The sequence below is a fragment of the Zootoca vivipara genome, chromosome Z1, assembly GCF_965207765.1.
Source record: "Zootoca vivipara chromosome Z1, rZooViv2.hap1.1, whole genome shotgun sequence".
NCBI classification, from domain to species: Eukaryota; Metazoa; Chordata; class Lepidosauria; order Squamata; family Lacertidae; genus Zootoca; species Zootoca vivipara.
Window position 1 is genome coordinate 21,434,784 of NC_142583.1, and position 17,660 is coordinate 21,452,443.

The window sequence follows — 17,660 nt, forward strand, 5'->3', positions numbered from 1 at the left end:
GATGAACTCCAGTACCTTTTGGCATTACCTCCATCCATTGCTATGTTTGTCAATGGAGTCAGCTAAATCCCTAAATCCCTCAAGTGGCTCACGTAAGGAAATCTGCAGAGCAGATACTTCTTCATAGACACTATTGGGTTTCTCATCAAATGACAATGAGAAAAAACTGTGCCTGATTATCCTGAAAGAGAGGAGACACAGCAGAAATAGTGCTGTTATGTAGCCACATGATCAGGAATGAATAATGAAGAGAGATGCAAAGGACTTTGGCCCCCAACTGCAGGATCCAATAATTTACTTGTGGTAGGTGATACTACAAGTAAGTTCTCTGATCCTACAGCTCAGGGATGGCTAAGCTGTGGCCCTCCAGATGTTGCTAGACAATGGCACCCACCATCCCTTACTATTAGCCATGCTGGCTGAGGCTGCTGGAAGCTGCCGTTCAGAAACATCCTGAGGACCACAGCTTGGCCTCTAGGTGGATCTTCACTGTCCAGCCTGATACAGGTGACTACACGGTTAGCTGAACTACATCTACTCTTCTTTTCCACAACTATGTACCTATGAATATATGTACCTACCTAAACCATACAATCCTCTTTTGAGGCCCAGATCTCAGCATTTGCACTGAATGAAGAGAGTTGGATAACTACCAGGGAGAAGGCTTTTTTGGTGGTGGCACCCTGGTTGTGGAACAGCATTCCCAAGGCTAGTCACTATCTTTCAGACAGCAGGTGAAGACTTTTTGATTCACCTCATGTTGTCTGTTTTTAAATCTGTGTTTTAACTTAGCAGGTGGGGTGAGTTTTTGCTTTGCTGTGAAACTTTTGATTTTCTTGACTTATTTTGCATTTTCATTGTTTCATTACTTATTTACTGTTGGTCATCAAGATAACTTTATGTTATAGGGCAGCAAACAAATGTCGTAAGCAAACAAGCATAAATGAAACTGTGGAACACAATGGAACTAAAACTGATCCAGCTGCTCCCAACCAGTATCTGAGCTCACGTTTTCTCTGCTGGCATAGATCCAGCCACCCATCTGGTTGCCAGGAAGCATCACAATTCAAATTGTCTATCTATTGCACATGTCTATTTGCAGGCCTCAAGAGCAAAATGTCTGCATTTTTTAATGTAAAAATGTGGGAAGATTATTTTTTTGTGGAGGGGGGGAATGCCCATGCTTCTTAGGAGGGGGAAGCCTGTGATAGGCAGATACCCTGAATTAGTATACATGCACCACAATCCCATGCACATTTGCTCAGAAATCCCGCTGTGTTCAATGGGACATGCTCCCTAAAAAGTGTGTTTAGGATTGCAGCCTAAAAGGCTCATTTCAATATGCCCTTCGACATGGCCCTAAGTTTCCAGAAAGACAAGCAAAGGTTTTATGCCACATCCATCTCTGGGATGCTTCTTGGGAGCAGTTGTTTGAGGGTAATGCGGTCTTAGATCAAGACTGCCCCATCCTAGAATAATGGATAACAAGTAGCCTACACCGAAGTTTCAGTGATAGTTTAACTGGTACACACCTAAGCATTTGTTCAGACAACCTTGTGGTTGCAGCAGGTATCTGAAGGGTTACACTGGTTTCTTAGGATGTGAAAACATCATATCAAAAGCACCAATGTGATCAATATAAATGGAAGCACAAGCCAAGTTTTAAGGTGAGGAGGAAAAAACAAACAATAATATTTACCTTTAACAAAAACATAAATTGAGTTGTTCAATCCCTCTTTGTTTATACATGTATATGTTCCTGTGTGGCTTGCTTCTGCTTTAGGTATGTGTAACTCCTCCTTTTCTGATGATCTGAGGGGCTTTCCTGATGGGTCCGAACTCTGAAAATCCCAGGTCACAGTGCCACCGTCACTACACAACAGCTTAAACTCTTGTCCACTATTCACAACCCAAGTGGAAACTGCTGGAATAATAGAAGGTCTGGTACCACCTGCCAAAAATAAAATTTAGCGTTTAGTGTTTCGTACATTTCCTTTCATTGGTCTTTTAAAAAAAAAATCATGTTGTACAAGCCTACGTCAGTTTGATTTGTATTTTAACTTCTTTTCAAAACACAATTCAAGTATTAAATCATGGCTGGTGACTGAAATTTCTTGGCTGCTAAACCAGGCTGTTTTTGGTGCTCCCACAGCGGGTTGGGGGGGGGGGTCCTCCATGAAGACAGTCCCCGATATATCAGGAGTGGAAAGAAAATATCTGATTTTGGGGTGGGATTAAATATTTTTGAACAAGGCAAAAATTTCAGCATCAGTCTTCATTAGGAAACACATGCCCTGAGGCTACATCACAACATAGCACCATTACTCTGGACATTATGCTGAGAAAGGAAAAGATGGCTGCCCTCATGGGCTGCCCATGAGGGCAGCCATCTTCTTTTCCATTCAGTTCCGTGGTAATGATCTTTTATCATGATGTACTGTTATTCCCACTGGGCATCTGTTTACTAATGAAGATGGATGTTGCTCGGCTGAACAATCTTGGCGGAAGTTAAAGCTGCAGAAAAATCTGTTGGTTTAAAAAACTGAAAAGAAACTTATCGTCTGCTGCTTCATCTGGACGGCACCCCCTTGCCACAAAATCATGAGAATCTCTCCCTTGCACTAGAAAGTTTAAGAAAGTGCCTTCCCACCTTCACTCTGAAGGTGAGGAAGGACTTTTAGTATAGCTTGATTTTTTTGTCCAGCTCCTCCTTCAAGGCCAGGTTGTTAGAAATCCAGAAACATAAAAAAACAATGAGCTCTAAGAGATATACGGTAGTGACATCAGCACCATATATTTAAAGCACATGGCATCCCATAAATAACCCTGGGAACTGTACTTTACACCTAAGAGTGACACCTTTAACAAACTACAATTCCCAGGATTCTTTGGGGAAAGCAATGTGTTTTAAATGTATGATGTGAATGTGAAGGAAAACTGACCTTTTATTAAGCCTTGCTAGTCTTATGTACAATTAAGAGGACTTATCTATAAAGACATCCAAATTATTGTTCTTTCATCCATTCTTTTTCTTTTTTTTTTCTTTTTTGAATATGGAAGAGTGGTATGTGTCCCTCAAGGTTTTACCTTCGCATTATGCCTACATGCTAACAAAGGAGGAAGAAATCTAGCTTTCCAGCTTCCTCTTCTGGCATTTGCACAGGAAGAGAACAGCTGTAAGATATGCTCTCTGATGCTGTGGCTCTTTTTCATTACCCTACCCAGAGAGGTCAGCGATTGAACCTAGGACCTTTTGAATTCAAAGCACACGCTCTCCGACTAAGCTACAGCTCTGAATCAAAGGGAGTTAAATTAATTCTGGCCATCTTGGGGAGGTCTAAGTTCAAGTACCTGAGTTCAGCTACGGTGTATGTCTTATCACAGTTAAGCCGCGCAAACAGGGGATTCTTTTCTTTTCTTTTCTTTTCATTTCAATAGATAGTTTAAATCTGACAGCTTATGTACTGTATTATCATTTGCTTATAATTTGTAGATGCCCACAAAGTTTTTTAAAAAAAACCAAAAACCAGCGTAGCCCCATTTGGCTTACAGCGTGCTCATTTGATACCGATGGTAAGAACAATTCAATTAATTAATTATTGGGGGAAAGTTGATTTTTCTCAGCATTAGGGACAATGCCATCGGCTCAGCCTGCAAATGAAGTTTGCATGGATTATAGGGCAGTACCAAATTTATTTAACCGGCAACTTTAGCAGCTCTTAGAAGCACAATGGATTAAGAGGGTATCAGATAAACACTCCAGCTATTGAGAAATCCAAAGGTAGTTAAATGCAGATGATAAGGCAGAGAGAGAAGGTCAGATTCTCTTCAGAATCTAATCAACCCAATCAATAGAGACCCCTCCCAATCAACAAAGATTGGGGGCCAAACTACATGTTACACTTGAACGTGTAGTATGCTGCTATGTCTCACTTTTTTCTTAAATCAATTACAGTTGCTTGGGGTGGGAGGGATTGTGACAAAAATAACAGCATGCAGGGATGGTAAGACTTCTTCCCTCTTCTGTCCTCAACCCAACCCCAACCCTCCCCTCCCTGTGTGTTTCGAACCCCCTCCCCCCCAAACCCCCACCTCCATGGCTGTAATTAGGCATGCAACACATTTTGACCTTAAGTGTGGTATATTGAGTAGCATGATGGATAGGATTAGGTTTTAAATTTCTGCTGAGTCATAAAGTTCATGGAGCCTATTCCACTCAATAACACATGTGGAATAGCTCCATTACCACAAGCTACAATGGGGTGTGTGTGTTATGAACTTGTCACACCGATGCCAGATCCTGGGGAGCGCCTGGTATTGCAATCTCTCCCTAATATTTACAGAGGCATCCAGCCTTTTCCACAGGCAACTTCAACAACAACTACAGTGGAACCTTGGTTCTCGAACGCAGTCCATTCTGGAAGTCCGTTCAACTTCCGAAACGTTTGAAAACCAAGGCACGGCTTCCAATTGGTGCAGGCAGGCACCCCGGAAACAATAGCTGACAAACCGCATTGGATGTTCGGGTTTCGAAAACCAGAACACTTACTTCTGGGCTTTCAGCGTTTGGGAGCCGAAATGTTCGAGTGCCAAGGTGTTCGAGAACCAAGATTCCACTGTACAGGGAAACACTATAAATGCATGAATCAGGATTGGCTGAGCCTGAGCCCATCACTCAACCTAACTCACCTCACGGAGTTACCAAGAGAATATTTTTAAAGTCAGTTTTTAAGGGGGAATTATATATATGTGACACGAAAGATGGGGAAGTATGTATCACTCTTATTATTTCTATATTCATTTTAAACTCTTTCATTCTTTGGAGAAGGTTTAACAGAAGCACATGCACACACTAAAACATTTTGAATCCCCAACCTCCAAAAAAAATATGCATATTCGCTTTTATTTCCATGCATGCGTTCCTTTTATTTTCTGCTTTGGCATCCATAGGGAACAATAGCTTTCTTTCACTCTGTGCAGCCATGATTTCCAAGTCATACATTCAAAGGCTTCTGTCGGGCTTACAATGAATCTTCTCTTCTAAGCCACCATACACCTCTAACAAGGTACTCAGCATACGTCCCCCTGACAAGAATGAATCCAAAGTCACAGGACCGAGAGCAGCATTTGCAGTTCATCATGTGCCCATTTAGGATTCCCAAGAAGAGACAGCAACAAAAACCACTTTGTGGTATTAAAAGAAACACACGCCGCACATCATGGCAACACAGGAAGCTTCCTTATACTGAGTCAGACCAGTGGTCCATCTAGTTCAGTGTTTCCCAACCAGTGTGCCTCCAGATGTTTTGAGACTACAACTCCCATCATCCCTAGCTAGCAAGACCAGTGGTCAGGAATGATGGGAGTTGTAGTCCCAAAACATCTGGAGGCACACTGGTTGGGAAACACTGATCTAGTTCACTAACGTCTACCCTACATGAAAGACAGGTGCTCTACCACTGAGCTACGGACCTTCAAAATGCCACAAATCACACTTGTGTTCATTGGAACACAATGTGTGACCCACCAAACTGAACAAAGACATGCAAGTGACCTGACATGTGTCTGTCAGCTCTCCTGCTTTTGATGTTACAGGCAAACTGCTGCACATTCAATGGGCGGCCATTCAACCTGGGGTTAGAAGCAGAAGCAGAAGTAGAAGTAAAAAGCCGCTTTGCTTTAATAAACACCCCCCCCCCGATGAATCGCTTTGCTTTTCCCCTTCATCGGCCACCTTGTTTTAGAGGTGGGGTGATTATGCCCAATTTGGGAGCCAAAGTTCAAAACAGGGTGAAAGCAGTCCAGCCCTAGCTCAAATATAAGCTTGGCATTGGACATAGAAAGACCCAAACAATTCTAACCCCCAACCCAGCAGGACTGATCACACACAATGCTCCTGTTCCAACAGCCCCCAAAATGCAAAACCAAGTACTGGCCCGGTAGAGAAAGATGCCTGTAGAGGTGAAAAGTCCTCCCGATGACTCAAGAGAAGCAAGCACACCCCACAATATGATGAAGACTAGAAATGCGGCACAGGACCACTGATAAACATATTGCACATCTGCTATGATATAGACAATATGCAACCTTGGCAGAGGAATGGTATCTTCGAATGAAAATGCAGTGTACTGTAATTATTACATCATGGCAATATAGTGCAGTGAAGAGGAGTAATAGGGCTGCAATCCCACATGGGGCTTAAAAACTGTAAGAAAACCAGCAAAACTTGAGTGCATATAAATGCCTGTAGCCTTAGAGACCACATAGAGAAATCTCCCAATTATGGACTTCCAATACCAAAAAGGAAGAGAACACAATGCAATTGTATGAGAAAAGTAATGGTGATCAGGGCACTCATCACATTAGTTTGCTGGTGGCCTCATCACATAGTTCCATGATCTCAAGAGCCATTTACTGCCCCAACTGATACTGGTGACACCAGCACCTTGCCCATGTGTATGTGCATCCTTAGACAACAGGGAGTTAACTATCCTCAAGAACCATCGGAGGTACCAGCTCCTGCTGTGGGATTGCAGCTTTGCCTGCTGCAATATCTCAGGACTGCGACAGCAACAGTAGCATTTACTATATTAAATAGCACTTCACTACTGAAAAACAGCATGTTGGATATCAGGAACAAAATTACCTTTTTAATAAACATTTGAGATTTCTTGCTGTAGAGCAGGGGTGGGGAGCGGGTGTTGACCTCCCCCCCCCACTCCTGTGGGCCACTTTGACAGGTGGTCAGGGCAGGTAAAGAAGAAGAAGTGGAGTTTGCAGGACAACCCTCACTTTCAGCAGAGGTTGCGTTGAGTGTCAAATTTAAAAAGCACCAATGCAAAGCCCTGTTTGCACACTTTGCAGCCTTTGCCTTTGCAGCCTTAACTTTACCTGCCGCACACCTGGCATCATTTATGGCATCAGGGGCAAAGCAGGTAGCCAAAACCTTGGGGCAATGGCCTTGTGGGCCAAATTAGGAGCCCTGCTAGGCCAGACTGGGCTTGTGGGTCAGGGCTTCCCCAAAACTGCTGTACAGTTTCTAATCCGGTGACACTTTTTGATTTTGCCCGAGTTCTTTTAAGACTATACAGAACAGGCCAAGTAATGTGAAGCCAGTCCTTTTATTAGTTGTTCCTGTTAATTAGGTCTCCTATTAGTCCTCCATCAAACATTAGACCCTAAAAATTCAGAGCTGTATCCCACCTTCATGCCAAGCAGCTCTGTCAGGCCCACCACTACCTCACAAGCAAAGGGAACACAACAGTTCCTCAAAGGCCGCTGGCCTGCTTCATGTGGGAAGGCAAATCACCCCTTTACCCCTGCCCTACAATGAGAACATGGCAAGACCCAGCCCAAATCCCCCCAAATTGGGGAGGGGTAAGATACCACAAAAGTACTTCGCTTCACTGCTCACACCTACAGTATAAAATAGCACTGATGCTGCTCAGCTACACTGATGTCTTTCAGTCAAGCTTTTGAGCTCCCCGTGACTTGCCTCGGTCATCCTCTGCTCCACAACTGACACCTGTGGTGCATTTTGCACATGGCTAACCAAGAACAATGTTATCAGAGGTGATTATCACCTGCATTTCTCAGTGGAGTCAATAAGGGGCTACAGAAAGTTCAGGTCCCTGTTGTTCCTATTTGGATTCGCAACACGGGGGGGGGGGGGGGAGAGAGAAACAACAATGACCACAATACCTACTTTACAGGTACCTATGTTTACAGGTCTCCCTGCGGAACAAAGCACTTTGTTGCCACAATTAAACACAACTGACACCATAGCCCAGCAAGGCTTAATAAAAACAGGTCAATCATCCTTCAGTTACAGTTCCTGAGCTAAATACCCCAAAGGTTTTCAGATCAATAGTGGTTTCTTTGGAAAGTCTTAAAACTGGGGGAAGATAAAGAGACAGGATTAACAAGGACTCTGTTGTTTACCAAATGGGTTGTTTGCACCATCTGTGGAGATAATGTGATAATGATAATCTCCTTCTCTCTTTTAACATTAATCCTTTTCTCTTTAAAACTCTGAAAAGCAACAAGCTAAAATGCAAAGGGCCGAGGAGGGAAGTCGGGAGAATCAAGGTTTACCTCAGAAAGTACAAGTAAAATAAAATAAAGGTGATGGTTCTTGCAGGAGACATCCCTTATGATGTTTGTTGGAAGAGCTGTAACTCAGTGGAAGAGCATCAAATTTGTACGCATAACGTCCCACGTTCAATTCATGGCACCACCAAGAAAGTCTGGAAAGGGTTCTCTGCCTGAAGCCATGGAAAGCCGCTTCTGCCAGTTGGTGACAGGCTATACCGAGTTAGATGGACCTATGCCAGTTTCTAGTGTTCCTATGATAAAAAAAACACTTCTCCCAGGGCATGGTGGATGAGATGTGGTCCATGAGGGAGTTTTAATGCAGCCACAAAAGCAAGGAGGTCGAAGGGGCAGGCAGAAAGAGGGCGAGTATGGCTATGCTGCTACATAAGGGACACAAAGCACCCAGAATAAAAAGGACAGGAGGCAGGTGAATGGGATAACCAACTCCACCAAATTGCAGCTGAGGTGGTGTGCAGCTGCGATGGCTTGCTGGGGCCAAGCCAGGATCATTTTTCACTTGCACCAGAAAAGTCCTCAGCTGTAGACATATATATCAATCCTCACGTACTACATATTCGGGGGGCAGGGAACCACCCTAGAACAAACCTGGAGGAATAGAAAAGATAGAAGAACTGTGACAGTTATTTAGCCGAGGGATAGAATACCGTAACAAAAATGGGTGCCGAATTGGTTCAACATGCCTTCCCACACCCATGACATAACTTGAACCTTGCAGCCACTATATTCAGCCGAGGATTCTTCTATCTGCCCCCACTGAGAGGAGCTTATAGTGAAGTGAGAAAATTTAATGTGCTCAACTTTATGCTCATTATAGACAACGACTTGTACTGGACACAACTCAATTAAACGTGGCGTGCGGGAGGTTTGCTTGCGCTTTTAATAGTGTTGGTTTAAAACTGCTTTTAGCTGCTTCGTGCGCTGGTTTTATCTTGCGGTTTTTACTGATGTTTAGCTTTGATACTGAATTTACTATTTTTATTATGATTAGTTTGAAAGTCGCCTTGAGGGTATACGTGTCAAAAATGGACATACGTAAGCAATAACAGGTAACAGGATGTGAAAGGAAACGCAAAAGTAGATCTATATTTGGCTAGAGCTCATGAATTGGAAGTAAAGGCGAAGCTTTGCATCAAAATGAGAGTTAGATTGATTTCAGTGCCATATTTATTGACTGGACAATCCATGCTAGATCTGCAACAAAGGTTGCAGTGGATCCTCACCTTCTGGCAGGAATGTTCCTGCTCAGGGTTCCTTCCAGACAGGATACTTTTCAAAGCTCAAGGAGACAAATGTACCCACATCCACACATATACACCTGTTTTTACCCTCTCCAACTGACCTGAATGAGTATGCTAAGCCCTCTTTTGATTTTTCCACCCCAGACAGGGGGTGGGGAGGAATTCCCCATTTGTCCCCATCCACCAAAAAAACCTACTTCTGTAAACCTCAAGTTCTCCCAAACTTGCATCTCTCTTGTTTCTCGGAGGCCCCATTTTGGCCTTGCTGACAATCTCTATCTGAGCATTGTGGTGGGTTTTTGCAGCACGACCCCCCATGCATTTTGCTCAATCAAAATGTCACCTACTGAGAACACGTGGACATTTTTTATTTCCCCTACAAAATTAATGCTACTTTCTGGAATGTACTCCGTTTTGTTCCAGATTAATAAAACTGCTAATCAACTAATTGCTCCCCCTCTCAATTTCCCTCCCAACCATTGTACATTTAAATATGCAAAATATAAAATAATTAAGTTGCACCAATTAAAACAGATCAAAACTTACACTAATGGAAAATTCATCATTCAAATGTGTTGAGTTCTTACATTTTCATTCACTGTAACTTTTACAGGACAATTTGCTTAATGATTTTGCATTCCCACTCCAGTCCGCAACTTATCTTTGGAGGCGCTTCTAAAAGCGCATTATCTCTTTACTTTTTTTATTTGAAAGAAGTGTTTACTGTAATGTGCCACAAGGGTGTGAGATGATGTTTTCTAGATTTCTTTAAGAAAGTAGCATCAATAAATGGAAAGGAAATCTGGAGAGCCGCAAAGCTTTCCTCCCCCATAACACCATTTGAATCACCAGCCATTTAGAAAACACCAAATTCAACTGAAGTGCAGCTTTCTTGGTAATATGAATGCTAATTATTTCAAGGGCTAGCAGCAATTTAATCAAGATATTGAAGTTTCATTAAAGATATTCTGATAGTCTCCTAGATAAAGCCTTTACAAAAAAGGGGAAAAATAGCAATAACTACATACAGTAATTATTCTACTGTTGCTATTTTGTTATCTCTGGGTTTTCCCCTCTGCAATATATTTCATTTTGAGAAAAATGCAACAATGAATAAAACATGCAGATTAAAATAATCTACACAACTAAACTGAGGGTGAAAGAAAGCTAATATTATATCTCAACTCTAGTTGACAGTGGATTGCCTCAAAAGGGCCTCCTATGTCTTTAATAACTGCATAGACATTTAGGAAATCCAGAAGTAGGTAGCCATTTTAGAGTCTGTGTGGACATCGAAGTCCAAGAACCCTTCAATCTGCAGTGCAGAATGTCTTGCCAAAATGGGTTTCCAACTACATAATAGTCACAGTAGCAGTAATGTTGGACACCACCTTTAATTACTTTATGATTTATTATTACTATTATTTTTTTTGCAGGAGTAAGGGATGCTCAGTTTGCCAACCTCAATTCCAAGCCGAAGTAATATTTCACCCATCGTCAGTTGCTTTTGGTGGGGAGAATAATCCCTAATGAGGGTGCTAAATTAATCGCTGGCTGCCAGACATAGATGGCTTAAGGTTCTAGGACTGAAGAAATACCAGAAACGTGGTCCTCAAATGATTCAAGCTTGAGGAAGCCCACTAAATTTTAAGAACTCTAATCTCAATTTGAGACACAGGAGTAGCTGTGATGACAGGACTGGCCCCAATTATGCCAATGACCTCCTGCTCTTGCTGCCTATATGAAACTGCAAAACAAAACAGAACGAAAACAGTAATACACGTTTGGTAGGTTACAATTGGCTTAGCTGGTTACAAGTTGCGAAAGTCTGATTGGCAAGGTCCTTGAACACACAGTACAGTAAAATGTTTGCTTTGGCACATATGCCTGATTCCCTTCCAATAGAATTTCATATCTGAATAGTTTTCCGTTGTAAATAATTATAAACATTTTTTTTTGAAAAAAGAAACAAATGGTTCCAAATCTTGACTTTTAAAATAAAATTCTATATTCCGGATGTTTACATTTCCAGCTATTTGTGGATGCGAAGAATAACCTGTCTGTAAACATTTCTCTCTTACATAACTAATGAAGGCATAGGATGATAGTTGCACAATATGTAGGAGCCATTTTTGTTTCGATTGCTCTAAAATTTCACCGAAATAGCAGAGATCAGAATCCAGCCTTTGTCTGCGAAGTGCAACTGAGGAAAACGTAACGAATTCAAGCGCTGTTTGAGCCAACCATTGAGGACATCTTCTTTGTGGGGATTTTCTCCTGTCATGTAGTCAAAGGCTACACTCTTTTAGTCTGGGAAACTGACAAGTCATTATTTTGGGAAATGAACAAGGCAGTTCATGGCTCGCTCCCAATCTCACCACAACATCTGCAATCTCACCACACTCAGTAGCTTAAACAATAAATACATTATGGGGCTTGTTTTCTAGGCATAAACTAAAGCAAACCTGGAACATCCCCCAATGACTGCCTCTATAGAGATGACGTAGCCAGCTGGGGAGCACTGATAACAAAGCGTGTTCTCCTTCATGGAGAGCACGTGTTGCGGTGGGGACAGACAAGACCCCCCTCTGCTGCTGGGCGGGTTAGTTTGGATGGCCACGAATCTTATTGGGCACCTCTGGGAGAATTTGATGTTGCAATTTATGATTGACGGCCAAGGGGCTATTTATTCCCTGGGCGCAGCATTGAGCTGCCCTCTTTTCACTGCATGCATCAGATCACCCACCCACCCTCCCTATATTTAGGGCTGTTCATGTTGACCTTGCTATGCCTGTCATGGGGTCATCTGCTTTGGGGCAGGGGCCTGGTAGGAATTTTTCCATTTGGCTGATTGGCCAGTGCCATTTGGTTTTTTGCCTACTTGGTAGCAAAATCGTCACAACTTGTAAGGTTGCTGTTAGGCATTGGTTAAATTTGGTTGGTGGAGGGGGTATGGTTGGCTGTGCCGGCCCCTCCAATGCTGCTGCTGCAAGGAATTCCATTGAAGGAATCCATTGTGGGGCTTGTTTTCTAGGCATAAACTAAAGCAAACCTTGCTCTTGTCCGAACCCCTGGCAAGGGGCTAGGGCCACGCAAGAGCCCCTGGGAGCATTTGGGGAGAGGTGAGAGCCTGGCCCCCAGCTCTATTCTCTCCCCCAAAATATTTTACCTTATTGACTTTCACAGGCTTGCGGATGTCGGTTCTGTTCCACAGAAGTTGCCTCTAAGAAAAGCCACTAATCATTTGATCACAGTCCCTTGATGTGGAAGAGGTAATTTCCTTTAAAATCCCTCTGCTTGTTTTGTTAACTACACACCACCTGTGTAGGATGACAAGCCACCATCTAAACTGCTGTGATTAAACACATGGATTCTGAATCACCATTTGGAAATGCCTGCCTTCTTTAATTATCCGTTAGGTTTTTAAAAATAATAATAATAGTCAAATCCCACAATGTCTGGCATCAACTCCATATGGATATCATGGGTCTCCTCATTTCTCACGAACACGCTTTTTATAATTTCTACTATTTGCGTAACACATTTTAAAATGTTGGCTCATAATGACACTTGAGGTAGGTGGCTGGTAGGTGGGTGAGATTTTGAGCTTTGGTAAGAGAGGCAGAAATGGGCAAAGCAACTACAGTATAATGCCAATGTTACCTTTGCACAGGAGACTACTTTTGACATACACTGACATACCCTCCTCTCTTATTGTTTATCCAGCTAATGAAGTGGCATTATCAAGTGTTCAAGCACACATTCTCAAGGAGCAATACTGTAATTATTAGGGCTTGTGAGTTGGGGTGCAGGAAGAATAGGAGTGGTCCGAGGTCTGTGGGGGGGGCACATTTGGCTCCCCCCATGCCTGACTCTCCCCATCCCTGTGGAAAAGTGTCTGTTTAAATCAGGCATCCCCAAACTTCGGCCCTCCAGATGTTTTGGACTACAATTCCCATCATCCCTGAGCACTGGTCCTGTTAGCTAGGGATCATGGGAGTTGTAGGCCAAAACATCTGGAGGGCCGCAGTTTGGGGATGCCTGGTTTAAATTCTACTAGATTTGACTTTTACCCAGAACCATGGAAAAGTGAATTATGTGTGTGAAAGATTCTCTCTGCTAGGATGGGAAGGAAGCAACCAAAAGGTGTGTGTGCTTGCAGGCATTCTTTCAACATTCCAAATGTGCCCATGTGCCTAGGAAATTTCCCAATTCCAGCTTCCTTATCCCAAACAAATTCCTCTGAAGTCATCTTTCCATGGTACGGGAAATCAAAGCAACATGATTCAGTTTTTGCTGTCATTCATCCGAATTTTTTAATTTCCTTTTTTAAAAAAAAGAGAGAGAGAGGAGAAAAACACTCTAGTGTTCATTAGATCTCGGAACCGATGAGTTTTGGTTCTTCTTTCTTCCCAGCCAGTCTTTGTTTGTAATAGCTCACTTGATGCCACGAGGGACATCCGTTCTCGGTATGTCGAACGCTGCCAAGCCAAGTCTACTACTCACAGGAAAGAAAAGGCACAACACATCCGAATACCTTTGTTATCTTCTCCTTCCAAATAGCGTCAACTCGTTTGTCAGGCTTCCAGAATCAAACCTCCCACTGGTGCTGCCAACCACAAAACGAAGCAGATTTGGAGCTGTTAAACTCTAGGAAGCTGAAGTCTTCAGCGACAGTCATAGGGAGCTTGCCATTCTCCAATCAAGTCAGATTTATTTTATTTTATTTTAAAAAGGAATATATTATTCACAGTTCCAGTCTCCCAAACTCAGCTGCAGGTGTGACTATGAGATTTGCCTAATGGGATTTTCCCAGTGTTGGGTAGCTCTAAGAATTGTTCAGATAGAGGAAAACAGGAAAAAAGACGTAAACACTTCTCCAACCCCCACTCTGCAGGTCCCGGATGCTTAGTAGTAACACTGATTAATTAAGTAAAATGCAGAGCTGGAAATGTACAACTGATTATGTTACTAACGGAACATAATCAGTACTGTTCATAATCACTTTACGTTATTAAAATAATTTAAGTAAAACTACCATGAATGACAGATCGACATGTTCTTTGTACCTGCCTCTGAAGAAAAAGGAAGTTTGAATATTTTCCTTTTCCTTTTTTTGTATAATTGGTTCGTTTACAAAGATTCACCATAAGAGGGGAGACAGGAGTGTTATTTTGGGTCTACTGTACAACCTGCCTTTGTGGAAACCCCCCAAATGTGGAAACCCCCCAAATGTAATCATTCCCAAGACTGGCATTCCTATCTTAAACACATCTACTCTGAAGTAGTCCCACTGATTGCAATCAGGGTGCCAAAGATGATGTTTACATATGTCCTTCCCCTGCATTGTTAACCTGTACAATTCCGTCCTACATTATTTTTATACATGTCATGTGACTGACTTGCATGAGTATTCTTTGCACACCATGAAAAACTAGTGTGTGTGAGAGGGGGGTCATTCTCACATACGTAGTCAGTTGACTCATGTGTTTTCAGGGTACACTTTACACAGATTGGACAGTGTACTTCAAAGTGCCATTGTTAGCCTCCTTCCTATTAGGGAAACACAAGCATACATATCTTTGCAGAGAGACCACAACAATGGTGCTGCCGGAAAAATGAGCAGAGTTGCCAGAAGTTACAATATTGGTTCTTATTTATTTATTATTAGTCATTAGTTATACTTTTATACAGCCTATCCACCTGCATTCTCCAGGGGCAGTCCATAGAATGTTAAAACCAATAAAACAATAATAAAAAACCCCAACCACGGCTGCTGCCTGAGTGCTGGAAGAGAGACCTGCTCCCTGCCGCAAGGCCCATTTCCACCTGGCCTATGGGGTGGGGACCTCGCTCACCCTGAACAGCTAAAAGAGGCTCCTGGGGGGCCACTGGGACATTGCTGGAACAACTCTTGGGTTGGGGCAACTGGCTAAAATGTTTTAAACAGTTCTAATTTGGGATCTTCTGTTTCATTTTTGTCGGGTTGGTGTTGGTTAAATGTTTAGCTGGGGTTGGCGGTTACTTTAATTTGGGTATAACTGTAAACTGTTTGTTATTATTGTTACTGGTTTTTATTGATTTATTGCTGAGGAAACCCAGCTAGGTGGGCAGGATATAAATTAAAAATTATTATATTATTATTATTAACCATACAACACATTTGAAACAGTATAAAACAACAGCTAACAGTTTTGAACATGCACAAAACAAGAGGTGTAATTTTACTGCAAGATGCAAAAGGATGGGGGGATATAATTAAAAGGCCAATTCTATACATACCTTGTGGGACATCTTTGGGAGATGAAAAGTGTAAGGAGTAAGCCCTACACAAATATGGAATGGAGTCCCTAAGATGGTTGGATGGTGCCTGGTATGCCTTCTTTTGGCAACTCCTGCAGCCCAGCTAGTGCCAAATTTATTGCTTTCCTTTCCTTTGGACCACATCAGCAAGGCCGAGATGGGGTGTGAGGTCTTTTTATGAGCCCAGGACCTCCATACACAATGGTCAGACTTGCGCCCTGGTACTAATGCAGGCATCCCCAAACTTTGGCCCTCCAGATGTTTTGGACTACAATTCCCATCTTTCCTGACCACTGGTCTTGTTAGCTAGGGATCATGGGAGTTGTAGGCCAAAACATCTGGAGGGCCAAAGTTTGGGGATGCCTGTACTAATGCATCAAAAACAACTCTGAAGGCAGCAGTTATGAGTTACCGGTCTCTGCAGGCGCTGTGATTCTCCAGCAGTTTGACTTCACCCCTGGAGGTGAAAACAGGACGGGTGCCAACAACTATACATGCCTACTCAAAAGCCAGTCCCATTCAACTCTCGTTGATTTCAGCAGATTGCAGTCTGATGTGTGGCGTCTTGGATACTGGCAGTCTTGGATACTGGTGGTCTTATAACTTGATTGACAAGAAGGGAGTGGTGATGCAATCCTCCAAGTGCCTTTTCTACTACCTCCCTCCAGATGTTATAGGACTCCCAACTGCCAACAGCCTCAGCTATCACGGCCAATAGACAGGAATGATGGGATTTGTAGCCCAGCTGCATATAGAGGTCCACCCTCACATCCTGACTATCCAGCGGGGGAGTGGGGGAGTGTATCAGCCAGGGAAGGGATGTAGCCCAAAGTGCATACTTTGCACATCACAGTTCCAAGTTCCATTCCTATCCCTGGTAACTCCAGGTGTGACTTCTGCCTACCGTTCTAGACTAGCCTTCCCAACCCAAACCTGGTGCCCTACTTCATCAACCTCTCTTGCAGATATTGTAAACCTCAAAATATGGTACATGCAGGAATTAGCAAGTGGATAGTTGATGGTTAACAACCACAAAGCTATTTTAAAGTTAACTGTGAGGAACGAAATGTTAATTAGAAACAACTAGGGAAATAATGCAGCAACAAGAACAGACACATCAAGAACGGAGTGCCAGAAACCAATTTTTGGAAAATTTGTATTAAATTTGTTTTAATGTGGCTGATTAGGTAAAAAATCAATAAAAATGATTAAAAACAACAACCAACCTGGTGCCCTACAGATGTTGTCATTATTAGTTTCATTTGTGGATCTAGTTCCATGTTCTGGACTACAACTCGCATCAGACCCAAGCAGCCTGAGATGATGGGAATTGTAGTCCAAAACAACTTGGAAGGGCACCAGGTTGGGGAAGGGTGGTTTAAACAATATTGAGCTATATGGACCAAAGGTTGGACTGTCTAAGGTAGATTCCTATGAAGATAAGCAACCTTAACCAGGTGAAGGATGAAGAAATGGATGGTGAGGAGCGAAAGGGTTCAACAAATTCACAATAGCCCATGGTGGCAGGCATTGCCAGTTACTTGAAGGAAGTGAGTGGCAAGTAAACAGTTTGATGTGGCTTGACCCCAACATATTATAGGGCAATACAGGCCAAAACAATGGGACTTTTGTTTAGATACTTCAAACAGGAGAACTCCAGTTGTTTAGATAGTTCAGTTTTCAGAATAGGAAGGCCAGGATAATAGAGGACAAGAATGAATCTGAAGTTTATACTCTGAATGGGGTTTTTGTCCAGTAGGAATAACGGGGAAACAGAATAAATGTAGAATGTTCCTCTCTTGGATGGAAAAAAAGAAATATAGGTGGAGGGGAAAGTTGGAAACAAACTGAGATTTCACTAAACTGAGTACTACACGGAGTTAAAAAATAAAATAAAAAATCGCTTTCAGGATATTAGAGCTAATTTCCTCTTTTCCTTTTAGAATAGCTAAGAGAGACTTGAGGAAATGAGTCAAAATCCTGGAAGATGTTTGTAATACTCTA

At 42.5% G+C, this 17,660-nt stretch overlaps 1 protein-coding gene across 2 annotated transcripts in view; it reads right to left on the reverse strand.

The window, feature by feature from the left end:
• KIT (KIT proto-oncogene, receptor tyrosine kinase) overlaps window positions 1–17,660 on the reverse strand; it is a 73,405-nt gene that overhangs the window by 44,514 nt on the left and 11,231 nt on the right. Inside the window, exon 2 of one of the 2 annotated variants that reach the window (XM_035113018.3) lies at window positions 1,700–1,951. The exons of the other annotated variant lie outside the window; for it this stretch is intronic. Within the exon in view, the coding sequence (XP_034968909.3) occupies window positions 1,700–1,951 (252 nt within the window). The remainder of the gene's footprint in view (window positions 1–1,699; window positions 1,952–17,660) is intronic. 2 annotated transcript variants of the gene reach the window in all.